The sequence below is a fragment of the Neoarius graeffei genome, chromosome 27 (genome assembly GCF_027579695.1).
Source record: "Neoarius graeffei isolate fNeoGra1 chromosome 27, fNeoGra1.pri, whole genome shotgun sequence".
In the NCBI taxonomy this organism is placed as follows: Eukaryota; Metazoa; Chordata; class Actinopteri; order Siluriformes; family Ariidae; genus Neoarius; species Neoarius graeffei.
The window spans coordinates 244,866-261,828 of record NC_083595.1 but is presented as its reverse complement, the minus strand read 5'-3'; the positions used below and the strand labels follow the sequence as shown (position 1 = coordinate 261,828).

General features: G+C 42.0%; 2 protein-coding genes across 6 annotated transcripts in view; one reads left to right on the top strand and one right to left on the bottom strand.

The window, feature by feature from the left end:
- Positions 1 to 309: 309 nt before the first annotated feature.
- On the bottom strand, positions 310 to 3,880 carry LOC132874766 (uncharacterized). The gene is made up of 4 exons (XM_060911161.1): positions 3,422 to 3,880; positions 2,401 to 2,472; positions 1,385 to 1,644; positions 310 to 993 (listed from the first exon to the last, which is right to left on the bottom strand). Exons 1-4 carry the CDS (start codon positions 3,878 to 3,880, stop codon positions 981 to 983), a joined length of 804 nt encoding a protein of 267 aa, XP_060767144.1. The 3' UTR covers positions 310 to 980.
- Positions 3,881 to 6,137: 2,257 nt separating this feature from the next.
- Positions 6,138 to 16,963, top strand: part of LOC132874727 (zinc finger protein 883-like) — a 105,182-nt gene continuing 94,356 nt past the window's right edge. For 2 of the 5 annotated variants that reach the window (XM_060911105.1, XM_060911102.1), the window contains exon 1: positions 6,138 to 6,307. Coding sequence is in view for 3 of the 5 variants with exons in the window: in XM_060911099.1 (XP_060767082.1) it covers positions 7,310 to 7,412; positions 10,214 to 10,277; positions 10,361 to 10,382 (189 nt within the window). In the remaining 2 variants the exon portion in view is untranslated. Of the gene's footprint in view, positions 6,308 to 7,245; positions 7,413 to 10,213; positions 10,278 to 10,360; positions 10,383 to 16,963 lie in introns of those variants that run through there. The other 3 variants (XM_060911101.1, XM_060911099.1, XM_060911100.1) reach the window with 3 other exon arrangements.

Genomic DNA, 16,963 nt, shown 5'->3' with positions numbered 1-16,963 from the left:
CTCAGGGTATGAGCTGTAGGTGCATGGTAACTCAAGAACTGCTCCACATGTGTGTGCTACAGGTCTGCGACTTAATCCACATAATGTATTAAAAGTTACTTCAGTTGTGTCTTTGCAAAGCACAGTGGATCCTGTGCAGAAGCGCAAGAAGATCTCCAGCTTTCTTTGGTCAATGTTTCTCACGTACCGCAGCAGTTGGTTAAGAGCTGTCTGCTCTTGTAGATTTAGGCTTTCAGGTGATGGCTTTATCATCTGGACCACTTTTTTGTTAGTTGGCCTCTTAGATTCATAAAGCCCCATTATGCTGCCTTTGGTTGAGTGTTGGCACAGAACTGTGAATAATGTTGTGGAAACAGTCAATTATGAACTTTGGCTGTTGAAGAAGAGCTTTGTGGGCCATTGTCAAAATGGCTGCCCGCAAGTTGTCTTTAGAGGGCATGCAGTGTGAGCCCATTCTTGAAAAAATGTCAAGTAAATCCTCCTCAACAGTTTCATCAATGTTGCCCTGCAGTGCTTTTTCAAGTGATGCACGCTCGTTCTCTGAAATAAATCTGGCAAATGACATAACAGCTCGTCATCCACTGAAGTAAGTCCTTGACAACAGGCAAGAACAAAAGCGGGTGACAGTCTGACTGGTATGATTTTGTAGTCCAGGTATCCTTTCAACCACACTCTTCCAAGAGCTTCCCATTTCTTCTCAGAACACTCTGGTTGTAGTCTGGGTACTCGTTCATCTTCCCCCTCACACTATTCCAAGAAATTTTCCCAGAATGCGGAATATGCCTCTCTTGATACCCCATCACTGTCCACAGCTTTCTCATTTGTGAATTCCATTTTTAGAGGAGCATTCAGTACCTTCGGATCCATAAAGACATCGAGGACATCATTAACTATGTTTACCCGTCTTAATTTCACAAGGACTTCTTTGTCAGATGGGTCTTGTGATGCTGCAAGACTGCTTGATGATACAGGCCCATCATTCAATGTAGAGTGCTGCAATATAAGAAGAAAAAGAAAGAAAGAAAGAAAGAAAGAAAGAAATCAGATGTGATTATTGGTTGATTAATCCATTTGTGAGCAGAAAATGACAACACCTTTGACAATCAATATATGAATTAGCATGCAAAATGCTGATTATGTTGTGGTTCTAGATTTGTTGCTTTTCTGTTTTATATGACATTGCATGGACTATCTTTTTGTTTTTAAATGTTTGGATGAAAAAGTAATCTCAAAACATGAGCCTTGGATGATAAAAGATGGGGTAACAATTTGTCACTGTTTTTTGTACGTTTGTAGACAGAATTACTGGGAAAAAATCTTTAAAGGAATCAGTAATTGCAGTAATATTTTGCTGCACTATAACTTAGACCTTTACTATACCTACTGAGGGTCCAAGTCATCTGGATTCCAGGGAAGGGTGGAGTCTTGATCAGCATCATCATCACCAGTATTGGGTCCAAAGTTTACTTCAGAGTCCTCAAGAGATGCTTCGATGGCAAAGGCAAGAGGGGACTCTGACTCAACACTTGTTGGTTGCTGAGTATGACTGTCAGGATCATCAGAAGATAGTTGATGCAGGAACTCTGCGTCACTCATCTCAGGAGTTGCTGGTCTTGGTCTTGATTCGATGATTGGTTCGGCTCGCTGTCGATATGAAAAAACAAACATATAATTATTACCTTATCTTTGCAGCTTTTTGGCATATGAAAAGTTAACATCAAACTCAAAACCTTTGCCGCCTTCAAACATCTTAGCTGCAGTTAAAATTTATGATGGATTTACATTTGTTGTTTGCAACAAAATCATGGTCTCTTAAACCAAATCTCTGTGTCCTCATGGATTTCACCAGTGGCATATTCTAAGCACAGCTGCTGTGTCATGCAGATGTAACCTAAATACCACTACAGGAAACTGTAACTTTTGATCAATCAATTTATGTTTGAGGGCGGCACGGTGGTGTAGTGGTTAGCGCTGTCGCCTCACAGCAAGAAGGTCCAGGTTCGAGCCCCATGGCCGACGAGGGCCTTTCTGTGCGGAGTTTGCATGTCCTCCCTGTGTCCACGTGGGTTTCCTCCGGGTGCTCCGGTTTCCCCCACAGTCCAAAGACCATGCAGGTTAGGTTAACTGGTGACTCTAAATTGACCGTAGGTGTGAATGTGAGTGTGAATGGTTGTCTGTGTCTGTGTCAGCCCTGTGATGACCTGGCGACTTGTCCAGGGTGTACCCCGCCTTTCGCCCGTAGTCAGCTGGGATAGGATCCAGCTTGCCTACGACCCTGTAGAACAGGATAAAGCGGCTACAGATGATGAGATGAGATTTATGTTTGAATTTTAAATAGTACTTTGGCACAAATAAATGTCCTACATACAACAACAGTTCACAAAGTTCTTCATGGTTTACCTGCATTGAGCCACTGGGTGCTGGGCTTCTCCTTGTTTTGTTCCTCGAGGAACGTCTCTGCATTTTCCTAGACTATAAAGAAGTCAGCAGATCAGCAAATTATAGGCTTGATTGACAGATTGTCCAATTGTTCAAAAAAGACTATCTGAACTTAGGTGAAGAGAGAAATGGAGCAAATATGTTTGGGAACCGTCCCCTGCAGATTGGCAGCTGACTCGAGAATTAATGCATAACTGTAGTTTACTATTGCGCATTTCCTTTTGCTGCTATAATAAATATTTGTGTAGGATTTGTGATGCAAATAGGATGGAAATTGGCAAACACAAGCATGTGTCAAACTACTGTACAGAAAGCAGTGGCAGACAGCAGGGAAGTGAAGTTTTGGTCAGTGACAGATGGGGGAGGGGGAGAGAGAGAGATGGTATGAGCAGAGCAGGAGAGTCATTTACCTACTGCTCCATAAGATGACCAGAGACCATTTTAGACATGTCCATGTTCTGTTATGATCTTTTGCTTTTGATACCTCATGATATTTTAATAAATACATTGTTTCATTTTGAAACAGTGGTCTTGATGCTTCCCATTGTATATGTTGTGCTATATTAACTGCCCCTTCAGTAACTTCATCCTATTTATTCTGTTTGTAGTCCACAGCTGGCTGCAGCATCACAAGGTAGCTGATACATGCCTCCAAACTGAGAAACATGCTGAGGTGTGCTTTTATGCATGCACAGTGCTGACTGACGTACCTTCATTAACAAGCTCGGCCAGGATTTGATTATATTAATTATTTATTTATTAATATTCTCTGTTCTACCTACATCTATACAGGTCAGCTGTTGCACAGTTTCCAGATTTACAGTTAAATTATTTCAAGGCAGACTTTATGGATCAATTTAGAGCCCCATCGCATCTGCTATTTCTATTTAAAATCTGACATAGGCCTGCATGCTAGTCCACAATCTACAAATGATATCACAAATGTGTCAAAACAAAAATTGAAAGGCAAACAAAAAATTACCGTCTTTGGCCTCTCAGTGGGCTCGGAGTCCGATGATTCATCAGAGATGAGCGTTACATTTTTCGCCTTGGAGCTCACGTAAACCCGCAACATTCTTAATTTAGTCTGGTCGTATAGCTGGCCCACTGTTACTTCAGGGGATACTATGACGTGGCTATAATCATGAATGTCGATGTCAAAGTCTTCCATCAGTCCTTTGGACGAACGTCCATTTGGAAAAAACAAGTCTTTGCCTGTCTGCAGCAGCTCACCCATAGTTATTGATTTCTGGACAGATAGATGCCGTGTAACACCTCCATTTCTAGTTCTGATTTGGTGATAAGTGCCACTCTCAAAGTTGAGCCATCCCATCTCAACCCGCTGGGTGACTTTGGTGGCAAATGTATTGCCAGCAAAGCGTTCTCTGTCGCTGATAGAGTTTTTCCGTCCTTCCTCTAACCTGTGTCTTAGGTTCCGCATGACAGCAGACCTCACTGTCTCCGTTCCTGCTCGGTTTTCATTTGTTATAGCTCTCTGACTGCAAAAGGGCAATTCCATGTAAATGTCAACCTCACCATGCAAAAATAAAGCAACATGTAATACATCAAAACCACTCCCAGAGAGATCACCTAGACCTGTATTTTACAGATGTGAATAAGTTGAACCAATTTGTAACCAACCTAATGTGTCACTGTCAGTCTTTCTTTCTTATAATGTAAAACCCAAGCTAAAATCAACTTTGATCATGTACAATTCTATATTATTGCCACAAGCCACAGAAATGTATGCTAAAATCCACAAAACAGCAAAACAATAGCCATCCTAAATATTATTTAAGAACTTTGATAGTTTTAGCTGATATTTAGAGAGTTTTTCAAAGGGTTATGGTGGTTAAATTGCTGATTTTCTAAACATATGCCATGTCTATTTCAGACGCGTCACATCCATAACGGAATTTCGTCACATCCATAACGCTGACTTTTCCTTCCGAAACTCTGCATGAAATACAAAATATTTTAAACAAAGATTTTTTAATATTCACCTTGGACCCCTCTATCAAATGGATATCTCCATTTCGACATTAGGTTTACAATTTCACAGAGTTTGATAAAAATGTACAGTCACCCAAGAAAAGTGATACTTTTTCTGTCACGTCCATAACGCATCTTTTATTGGCGTTTTCTGGCATGCCCTAGATGTACTATGGGAATTGTTCTTGTTCTATCACTTCTCCAGTATGGTACAGCCTTAAAATATGCAACACCTGTTTAAATACTGGGAGACAATAAAACATGCACTGGGTCATTTGTTGCCATTTTGAGTTCAAGTGTCACATCCATAACGCTGGAATTGCTCAAAATGCTTTTACTGCAAGTCGGTCCCCATATCTTGTGAAATATTGTCCCAATTCATCATCTGTCATAACACCGATGACGTTGATGTCGACCTGTAAAAAGACAGGCAAGCATCAAAAACGTTTGAAACAGTAAACGAGATGGAGCAAGCTAGCAATGCTGTACAATACATGTATTTCTATATTCATATATCTAAAATTAACATTTATATTCACCTTATCGTCTTTCAGTCGGTTGATGACACTATCAGGTATATTTTGGCCTTTAAAGAAAGAGGACAAGTCATCTTCTTCTGCCATACTTGGAGATTAGCCCGGAGGCTGTCGCACGCCGATTCAGTTACTGTGCGCACCTGAAAGTTTTCTCGTGCGCACCTGAAAGTTTCGCGTGCGCACCTGAAAAGTTTTTTTTCCATGTCCCTTTAGGGGCTCCGTAAGATAGCGAGATCAGCGGGGTCTCCGTGGATTGTTATCGGAAGCAAAGCGAAGGAGGCGGTGCCGGGAGCGGAAGCAAAAGCAAGGCTGTCGAGCCGGCCTGTTGACGAAGCTCAGAAAACAGCTACTCAAACCTCCACTGCTAAGCCTCTACCTCTCCAACGCCAGATCCATGGTAAACAAAACGGACGATTTGGAATTACAGCTCGAATTACCCTATTCTATTCTATTCTATAATCGGCTGGTCAGTGCAGTACGAGTAATACTTAAGTGACTTACCCATCCAATGAGGATTGTTATTTTCTTGTTTACAAGATGCCACATCTGAGTCGCTGACAAATCCTGAATTTCTATAAAGATAACTGTCCAGAGATTTATAAGCACGCAGTGCTTCACCACTGAACAGCGAGGGAAAGTTAATGAGGTAATTATACACGTCTGGGTATTCCGCTGGCAGTTCCATATCCACTGACACGGTCGTGAAAACTCCGTCCGGTAAGCCATAAGGGTCACTAATCTGTAGATCGTTTATTTTAGACATAGATCTAGTTATCTGTTCATTAGAAAAATGAGCCGTGTAGTCCGTCGGTTGAAATTGATCCATTCTGTACACGAGTGCAGCAGTATTCAGCGGTGTTTTTTACCGACAAGATGGCGGCTGTGTACTTTCCGGTCACGTGACTGCAAGATCTCTATGGGCAGCGCCATTGTTTCTGGGTCCAGGCTGCGCGCGCATCCTGGCAACGGTCGGTTTGTTTACAAACATGCGAAGGGGTCTATTTACATATCCAGACTCACACTCCATTTCGGTAGGTGGTGGTAATGCTTCCAAAAGTTGTTTGCCAACCGCCATTAAAAAGGAGGAAGAAGCAGGTTGGGATAAGCGTCCTCCAGTCCAGGTGGTGGCGGTAACGCGTCCAGTAGCTGCTTCTCCAACCGCCAGAAAACACTGGAGAAGAAAAAGCCGCTGCTCGTCTGAGCCGCTTTAGCCCCTCGTGTTATAAAAATAAAACCATGTTATTGTGTCTGGCTCTGAGGATTTAAAACCCTTTAGCCCCTCGAGTTATAAAAATAAAAACACGTTATTGTGTCTGGCTCTGAGGATTTAAAACCCTGAGGTAAGTTAAACTGAAGGTGTGTGGTCGAATCCCAAATATATCTCCACTTTACTGGTTTAGGAACTCCGTTCAGTATGAAATAATGCCGTGTGCACCCTAGATAGTGCACTATTTATCCACTCAGGAGAGAGTTGTAGTTTGGCTAACCTGCTTAGTTGTATATTGAAAGTATTTAAAGCTTCACTTCAAGTTTATTTCCATCACGAGTTGTTGTTTTTTTTTTCCCTCTTTCTCTAAATTGCGACTTCCTCGCAATTCCAACTTTTTATTTCTCAAAATTCCGACTTGATTTCTCACAGACTTTTTTTTCCCTCGGGGTTTTTATTTATTTTTAAATTATTATTATTATTATTATTATTATTAAGCTAATCAGGCAGCCTCACCCCCTCTGCAGTGTGTTGAGCAGAAAGCTTTACACACTGAAAATGAAAATGGATGAAATCATAGGGGACTGTTTTAGGCATGGTTTCCCGAACCGGGAGGTCTTGCTGTTGGAAGAATCGTATGGTGTTGAGCTCGAAGCCTCTGATCCCTGGAGAGAGAGAACTGTGTCTAACAATTAGCTCTGGCAGCAATGAAACCTCTTTAACTCAGGGCTAAAGGCCAGGAGCAAGATCAATGTAATTCTCCTATTTTATATTAATCGTTTGTCAAATATCTGTCACATTTTGTGCAATTTTTTTTACCTTGCACAATACCAGAAAAATTCAGTTGAAATCAAGCCATTTGAGGCGAATTGGTCCGCCTCTGAAAAAAATTGCCATTTGGATTTCCCGGCAAACATTGATTTTCGTGACGTTACGTGCGGAACGCCTCCCTCTGAATCCTACGTCAGCGCTGGTTTGTTTGCAGAAAACCACCAGGTCGTTTTCTCAGATTTCTTCAATGTTATCGTGTAATTATTAAAATGGTTAACAGATGTATCATAGGAGGCTGTAGCAACACCAATCATGATGGGATTAGTACTCATCGTTTCCCAAAAGCCTGGACAATGAGAGAGAAATGGGAACGCTTCGTGCAAGGCACCCGGAAAAAGCCGAGGACCAAAGCAGAGCCGAGAAAAAGACCAAGAAAATCGGCAATTCACAAGTCGACTGTTGCCAGGGTAAGAAATAAGAGAGACTATACTCTAAATTAGGTGTTCCTGTGGTACACGGATAATGTTATTTATTGACGCACACGAAAGCGCTGGGCGATAATACCCTTACTTAGATTAGATAGAACTTCATTGATCCCTTTGTGAGGGTTCCCTCAGGGAAATTAAAAACGTTCAGTCCACAGCCTGGTAAAAAGCAGCCAAAGTAGAGTCCAAAGTAGCATGGTTAAAGTCCCCAGAAATGATCAATGCCTCCGGTTGCTGTGTCTGCAGCCTTGCTGTGACAGAGTGAATCCCCTCACATGCTGCGTCTGCCCTCGGAGGGATGTAAACACAGATGGTGATGCTAGTGGCTCCAAGTCCGGGCAACATAAGACTGTCTTTACGGAGAAATGTCCCAGGTTACACCAGCGGTTGTTCACGTAGACGATGAGTCCCCACCTTTGCCTTTCCCGCATGCTTTAATGTCTCTGTCGGCTCTCACAGCAGTGAATCCCCGCAGGTCCACGTTAGCATCCAGTACAAGGTGTGTTAGCCATGTCGCTGTAAAAATAAATAAGCTGCTCTCCCGGTAAATCCGCTGGTTGTTCAGTGCGGATAGCTTGTCGACCTTATTCGGCAGCGAGTTCACGTTCCCCATGATAATGGAGGGAATGGATGGTTTGTAGCGCCACCGGTTGTCCGCTAGCCTAGCCTTTAGCTTAGCCCCAGCTTTGCAGCCCCTGGGTTTCCTCCTCAGCTCCGCCAGGAGGGGGTGTCGTATCCCGGCTCATCCCATTGTTTTCAGGGCCAGCAGCTCCTCTATCGAATAAGTGAGAAAACTGGCTCCTGGTTGCGTGTTAAAGTTAAAAATATCCATGGGATATGAAGAAAAACAGTCTTTGTAAGAAGAGCAGAAAAGTAAAAACATGGAAAAAAAGAGGTTTAAAGAGCTAAAAACTACAGAGCTACTGGAGAGGCAGCCATCTCACACAGCACCCAAGGTCACATTTTCTTTACATTTTACTTCACATGTATCAAGGGATATACGGCGTGTCAGGGATTGAGATCTTGGGACCTGTCAAACACGTTAAATGTATATCAGGCCTTTAGATTACACTAATTTGGGCACATCAAAGGAGCAAAGTGACTGCGCGAATGAGTGTAGCGATAAATACATAAAAATCTTAGTATGAGTCTCATACAGAACGTTGAATATTTGGCACAACAAGATGATGATATATGAACTATAAAGTAAATTTATATATATTATAAAACAGGTTTAAGAAACATTGAAGTTTGCTTCTGGAATGATGAACAAAAAGTAAACAATATGCCCAAAATACCCAAAACAAAAATCTCCTTAGTATGAGTCTCATACAGAATGCTGACTATTTGGCACAAGATGATTATATCATATGAACAATAAATTAAATATAAAACATGCTAAGAAACACTGAAGTTTGCTACTGGAGTGGTGAATAAAAAGTAAACAATATGCCCAAAATGCATAAAACAAAAATCTCCTTAGTATGAGTATTATGAACATTAGACTCGCAAACACATGTACAAGTCTATTGCTGAACTAACCCAACACAGCCTATGTATGCTATTATGTACTCAGCCTGTTTGATTTAACTATGGCAGTGCTGTAGGTCAATTGAAAGACTATCATATGGTATCTACCAGTGTTCAAACAACCAGATCAGTCATTTCATTCAGACTTCTGGTGTAATTTTACATGTCTGTCCTTATTGAACTTAGTGTCAAATATGTCGACCACCTCCTCCACGAATTTGTCCTCCAGTGAAAGGGGAAACAGCCTTATCTGCAGTAGTTTCTCCAAGGTTTCATCTTTGATAGATGCTTGATGGGGGCCGCACTGTAGTGCAGGGGTGATAGCGTTCCGGCGCCGCGCCGGATTTCCGGCGTACCGTGGCTGGGGGAAAAAAAAAAAATCTAGTTCGCCCATTGTCCTGTGTCATTCTGAGATGCGCAGATAGACAGTAAAGGGAATTCCGAATTCCCTTTACTGTCTATCTGCGCATCTCAGAATGACACAGGACAATGGGCGAACTAGATTTTTTTTTTTTCCCCCAGCCACGGTACGCCGGAAATCCGGCGTGGCGCCGGAACGCTATCACCCCTGTCTAGTGCCATGTGGCTAAAGCCCCTTTCAGAAATGGCGTTTGAAAGGGGCAGGATACAGCATAGAGATAACAGGAAGGACACGGATGGGTAGAACCTGACTAGGTCATCTTTTACAAGACCCGCCAGTACCTTCTCTGGAGTAAGAGTCCTCTCCAACTCCACCTGTGCCTTCTGGGCCTCTGCTTGGCGAATTTTGTACTGTGGGGTAGTCCGTGGCGATGCTTGTCTTTGCTGTCTGGCCAGATCTAGTTTACTTTGAAGGGTATCCACACGTTTTTGAACATCCTGTTGTATTTTCTGTTTAAGGAGGCACAAGTGTCTCAGAAAATGTTCATATTCAACAGTAAAGGTTTCGGTTGTGGTCTACAAGTCGCCCTGGTAAAACTCTGTCAACCTTTCTGAATGGAGCTCGATGGAGGCTGTGTCTGGCTGTAGCAATTTCAGATTGGTGGTGGGGCAGCTTATGGGTTGAATAAACAACTTCAACAGGCTTTCTACAACTGTATGCTGATCATCAAAGAAAGTGGCTTTCATCTGATCTGATCAACAAGTGATCTGCACAATGGTTTAAGAGTTTGTTCTTCAAACTCAACTCGATTGAAGTCTTCTTTCCGGTTTGAGTTGCGACATACTCTTACAAAGCCTTCACTTTCCAACTGGTACTGCTTTGCTTTCCCCAGGTATGTGTCCACCTGGCTGTAGTATCCCTTGTTCTGGTTTGGGAGAGACAACACAAAGTCTGTGGTAAGCTGTACAAAGTCAATGACGCGTGCAATATTAACATGATCAGCCTGCATAATAATGGAGAGCTTGTTTGTTTCTTCTAGGATATCCGTCATCAACAATAAGGTACATATGTTTTGTGGATTTGTTAATTTCTCAGAAATGTTTAGATATTTGGTGTCTCCGTTTTTCTGGAACAGGGTGGTGAATGTTGTTAGGAGATCTGAGTATCTGTCACAAATTCGTTTGGAAGCTTTGAAATGTGAAACCCATCTTGTTAAAAAAGCTTTCACCATTTTGAGACACTTCTCCTTATTTAAGGCTTGGATTGACTGAAAGACTGATTTTGCAACTTTACTGTAGTCTATAGCTAAGTAAATGTCAAGCAAAAGCTGGTCATAGTCACTGATTTGAGGGTAGTGTTTTTTCAAGTGCACAAATACAAGCACCAGTCGCGGATTTCTACAGTTTATGTAGATGGAGCTTGGTACATCATCCCTCCAAAGCTTTTGCACCCCACCTCTTTGGTCAGACATTACATGTGTGCCATCAAAACAGACAAATTTAACAAGTGACGGATCTACCCCTTTCTTTGTAAAAACTGCTCTCATAGCATTGTACAAGTTTTTGGCATCAAATGATGTTGATGTGGCAAAATCACCTTGTGCTTGGGTCATTGATGCATTTGAGCCAATAGAAAGAAAGACATGGGGTACGAGAACACCCAGTGTCATCTCTGGATCCACCCAGGAAAGAAAGCTAATCATCTCATCATGGTCATTGTTGGCATCACTGTAGTAGGTGAGCATTGTGGCCTTTTCCAAACTCGTGTTAGTTTTTTGCTCACACCACAGGCTATATGATGACAACAGCTCCTCAACTGAGGGTCCAGTGATATATGTGGCATAACTAGAATTCTTTGACAAAGTTCCTTGTCACGGGTTCATTAAGACCGTTGGCTAAGAATGAAATAAAGTCTTTCATCTGGGACTTGGCAATTTGACATTTTATCATATCAAGAGACTTGAGGTGAGAAATGTACTGGCGATTTTCAGAAACATTATTTGCGTAGCTTTTGTCAAGAAGTCCAGCCATCCCACCCCTTGCAATAATGCGATGGACCATTTGATTCATTTGCTTCACTGCGTTTATGTAACTCAGCTTTCAGGTGAGCTTCGAGCCTCCTTGTTGGGTGAACACCAAGGTTGGAACCACCGACAATGAATGGCTGAAGGGATATATTATTTCTGTCCTGTTGGCTTGCAGAACACACTTTGCAGATAATTCCTGTTCCAGACATAACAAATTGTGGATACTGCTGTAGTAGCCAGTCATTATTTCTCTGTCTCAGATCAACAGATACATCATCATGCATGCCTTGCTTGTCACCAGGAAGATCCATTTCCATCGGCTGAACAGGACTACTTGATGGACCAGCAGTATCACCCACATCTTCATTTAACTCTCTTACATCAGAGGCCTGCTGTAAGAAATAAATATTAAATAATAAAAAAAATCCCCTGTTTTCTGTCCTCAAAATTAATGAAAATGAGACTAGTCTGGGCGGCATGGTGGTGTAGTGGTTAGCGCTGTCGCCTCACAGCAAGAAGGTCCGGGTTCGAGCCCCGTGGCCGGCGAGGGCCTTTCTGTGCGGAGTTTGCATGTTCTCCCCGTGTCCGCGTGGGTTTCCTCCGGGTGCTCCGGTTTCCCCCACAGTCCAAAGACATGCAGGTTAGGTTAACTGGTGACTCTAAATTGACCGTAGGTGTGAATGTGAGTGTGAATGGTTGTCTGTGTCTGTCAGCCCTGTGATGACCTGGCGACTTGTCCAGGGTGTACCCCGCCTTTCGCCCATAGTCAGCTGGGATAGGCTCCAGCTTGCCTGCGACCCTGTAGAAGGATAAAGCGGCTAGAGATAATGAGATGAGATGAGACTAGTCTGCAAGCTCTGTAATCAGGGTATTTTCTAGCCAATTCTTTTTTTTTTTTTAAATTTCATTTTATTTTTTTAGAAACTCAATATAGTCTGGACTAGCACTTTAAGATCACCCAATAATTTTCATGCAAGCGGTTCAGACACATGAGCATTATGAAGTTGAAATATGAATTGATGTAGCGGTAGAAGTATTATGAAATTTCCGAGATCGCATAAATAACAAAATTAATTTGGTAGACTACTAGGCATATCTGCATGTAGTCATATTTAAATCCCCTTGTAACTGCCCATGGGCTCATAGGATAAAATTTAGTACGTTTATTTAATATTTATTGTGTGATATCAGAAGTCTATTAATAGACTGCTGGTGATATATATTATAATAAAATGACAACAGCAAATTTTTCATTTTCAATGTAAACTAGACAGGGACACTCTAACGAGTGCAAACCCCACCTTTTCCCTATTAAAATACATTGGGCGAAAATTTCGAAGTTCTGCCATGACCTTGACCTTTGACCTCCAAAATTTAATGGTTTCCTTCCTGGGTGATTGGCAACACGTACAAAATTTGGTCCAAATCGATCCATTGGTTCTTGAGATATCTTGCAGACAGACAGACAGACAGATACACACACACACACACACACACACACACACACAGACTGACGCAGGTGAAAATAATAACCCCTCCGACTACTGTCGGCGGGGTTAACAAAGGAAGTTGTTGTTATTGGACGCACCTTGTCGTCTCCGGAAGTCTCATTGTTGCAGTTGGACTCGCTTGCTGTTGGGAGTGGTAGTGTTGTAATTGATGAGCCTTGCCTTGCACTTAAAAATCAGTCCAAAGGCCCAGTTTGTTTCTCGCTTTCGGGCTGAAGCCTTGCCAGACGGCGGCTCTCATAAGTGTCGCTTTGCTTGTTGTGTGAGCGTCTTGTAGTAATGGGCCGTCCTCGCGGCATCGTGGCTTCCAGAAAATCAAAGCAGAAACGCTAGCATACGAGTCAATGGCAGATGCCTTAACCAGTCAAACCTCAGGAATCCAACTTCCGCCGATCAGGAAAGAGACTAGTACCTTTCTGAGTGGGTTATAGGTAATGTTCCGTCGCTTGCTTGACGTTTTCGGTCGATTTTGGAAATAACTTAATTGTTTTGATCAGAAATCGGAACAATCAAGGTGTGATAAAGATGCGCCCTTTTTTCCTTGATTAATTTGGGGACGCTAATTTGGGCGCATTTAATTTGGGCACACCATTAAATGGCCTGGCCAAGGTGTAATTTAAAGGCCTGTATATACAACCCTGCTTAGCCGATTCCATGTGTGTAGCTTATGAAATCTTTTTCCTGTAGTAGCCAGTACTCTTCTAAATGAAGAAATGTATAAATACATAATAGTAAATAGAAAAAATATGATTTATGTAGCAATAGATAGATGAGCATTGATGCATGAATCCATGGGTTTAGCAGCTCAGGCAACAATTCCATATTTCAATGCAAAATCGCTAGCTGCTAAACTTGGTCTACACAGACTGTGCACTGAACCCATGCAAGCTCTTTCAGCCTGCTGGCGGATCCGCACGTGACGTCACGAATCTGGCTCCAGACTCCCTTGGGATTTTTCCAGATGCGTTTTATTTTATTTTTTTCTGCTGTAGACAGATGGCCTTGTGCAAAATTACCCTTCTGGATGAGTGTGTAAAGGGACATACTTTCAGATAAAACAAAAAACCCACGAAATTGGTCCAGGATATGCACTTTAAGGTCGAGGTCTTTGACAGCTATAGACCAAAGCCAGACTCTGCAGGCGAGAGCGGTTGCAATGGCCTCTTCGTTCGGATTTATTGGAGATTCTTCAGATCCTCAGATAGTAATACACCTGACTGCAATAATCCTGAAATTGGAGTGTGTGTACATGCTACTGCTATACACGTAGAACCGTATCAGTTCGAACTATCTGAAAGTGAATCCGATAGGAACACGTCGGCCACGGAGACCCTCACCTTACGAAATAAAGCCAGAGAACAAAGCCGTCTAGAGAACTGGATGGAATTGAACTGACGGTCTTCTGTGACTTTCATTAAAACAGGATAGGTGTTATAACTTATGCAACGTACATGCATGCATTTTTACTGAAAACGTAAAAGGCTAATTAAGTAATCAGATGGACTGAGACAATCACATTCTGAAGCAAATTAAATAATCTTATACCGGTAACTTAAACACACAATACAAGTTACATGGATTAATCTAAATGCAGGTAAACATGTTATATGAGTGAAATGACAGTCGGCGCTTACCCGTCTGTTAGGGCTGTGCGATATATCGAATAAACTCGATATATCGCCGAAAATTGTGTGCGATACATAAAATTATTATATCGTAACTCTCGAATATTTTATGGTCATCTTCCGACTTGCGTTCGTTTCGTGTTTGTTGTGTTTGTTTAAAACATTTCCCAGTGGTTTTCTCACTGTCCCTCAGGCAGTAACGTGAGAGGCTGCCAAGGGTAAAGAAAACAATGTCACGCACTTGCCAACCAATCCCGGGCGACATCTCGGTGCTGAAAGGAACTTCCGGGAAGATTTTCTAGTTTCGGTTGTGTTGCCAGATTGGGCGGTTTTAAGTGCGATTTGGCGGGTTTTGAACATATTTTGGGCTGGAAAACGTCAGCAGTATCTGGCAACACTGCCGGCGGGAGGATTTCCTAGTTCCGGTTTACAGCGCTGACTCAGTTCGTGCAATCGCTGATTTTGCGTAGGCTACTGTGTAAGCTCTGTCAATTTCAGCAACACATTAAAAATGGAAGCAGATGAATTGGTTCCTAAAAGAACTAGTAAGGGGTCAGTCATCTGGCATTTTTTTTGGATATCGCGAGGAGGACGTGGAACAGCAAATGGCAGTTTGTAAAGTGTGCAAAAAAAACCCCTGTCATCACGAAAAGCAGCAGCCGGAATTATACACATCTGAGAGGCAGAGCCAGAAAACATTCAGTTCAAAAGTATGCAAAGAGAAAAACTGTTTTGCAGATCTCTCTCTATTGTGAATGTTCCAGTGGTTCTCAGTAGTCAGGTTAATAGCTTGGAGATCTATTTTTTTTTTTAATAATTTAATAAATGAGCACTTTTCTTATTTAGGCTAAATGTCTTTCTCAGTGTTGAGCTTGCACTTTATTGATTTGAGCTCTGAGCAGCTCTGTATTGTATTGCCCCTTTGTTGCAATTTTCAAGATTGTTTTTGTAGTTTGTGCCACATCTTTGTTGAATAAAAATAGTGTTATTTCAATTCAATTGTGATTAATCACTAACATGAAAATTTAAAATGTGTTGTTGAAAACCACCTGTAAAGTTAACCAGCAATGTTATTTAATCTGCAGGGATTGTAGTGAAAACAGTAAAGTTAGATTTCATGGGGTCCTTTAGAGGAGATTTAAATATATCGAGATGTATATCGTGAAGTGGAGAAAATGTATCGGGATATTCATTTTTTCCCATATCGCACAGCCCTACCGTCTGTGCTCTCGTTTCTTGAAGGCCGATCGTTTCAAAACAATCTGACTTTCAGTTCTCTGTTCATTCGCTTCTTCCACACAAGGGTAAGAGATTGCTGCTGAGGTAAGTATATCCAGTGGAGAAATCTGACGACTGGTCCACTCATTCTCCATTTTCTCCATGCTGAGTACTCCGCCGTTACTGCTCGGTTCACACTCCGGGAGAACTGGTGCAACTGAACTTGCTTTCCTTTTTTTTGTAGTTTTCCTTTAATTGTTGGTACTGCACCCTCTTTCAATACAGGCTTATAGCCAACGCTCCTCAACAGATCAGAGGTTTCGTACAAGTATCAGTAAAATGTGCCCGTGAATTTCTCGCAAAACGCATCCAAATCATTGCCTTTTGAACATTCTTGGGCCATGAATGCAACATAAATCCACCTTCTGTTGTGTTGCTGCACCTGCCAGCAACACATCTATGTGGCATGGCGATAAATGAGCTTAAAATGGAGGATTGAAGTTGCAGTCAGCTCGGTGTTTTAGTATAGCGAAAATGGCGATGAGCCCGATAGCCTTCCTGCTGTGATGTCAAGGTCATTCACTCAGACTGCTACCTATGTGAATCCTTTTAATCATAAAAATGACTATTTTAGATTTATTGTTAATGCTTAGATCATAGGCAGTGGTTTTCAATTTATGCACATTTGAAACTTTATATGTAAACAAAACAAAAAAACCCTGTAATTTTCTTCTGGTCCTAAGAAGTATTGTTAATAAGTAATAATTAAAATAAGTTAGTGTGGGTTGTGGCGAATTTCTGTTCGGTAATTTTCGTGACCACCCAGTGCATGACGTCATTCAAGACAAACAAACCGCTTGAGTTGAGTCCACTTCCGTTTACTTGCATTGCCGTTTGGCTTGAGTGCAGACGTGCATTCGGGAATTTCCAAAGAAAAAACATGCCTTATTGTTGTACAGTGAACTGTAACAATGGGACTGGTTCAGGAAGGAGTTTTTTCCGAGACAGGAGAAGAGGCGGAGCAAGAGGATTGGCTTTTTCCGAAAAAGGAGAGGAGGCGGAGCGAGTCAAGTTTCTTTGTATAGCGCTTTTAACAATAAACATTGTCGCAAAGCAGCTTTACAGAATTTGAATGACTTAAAACATAAGCTAGTTTTATCCCTAATCTATCCCCAATGAGCAAGCCTGTGGCGACGGTGACAAGGAAAAACTCCCTCAGACGACATGAAGAAACCTCGAGAGGAACCAGACTCAAAAGGGAACCC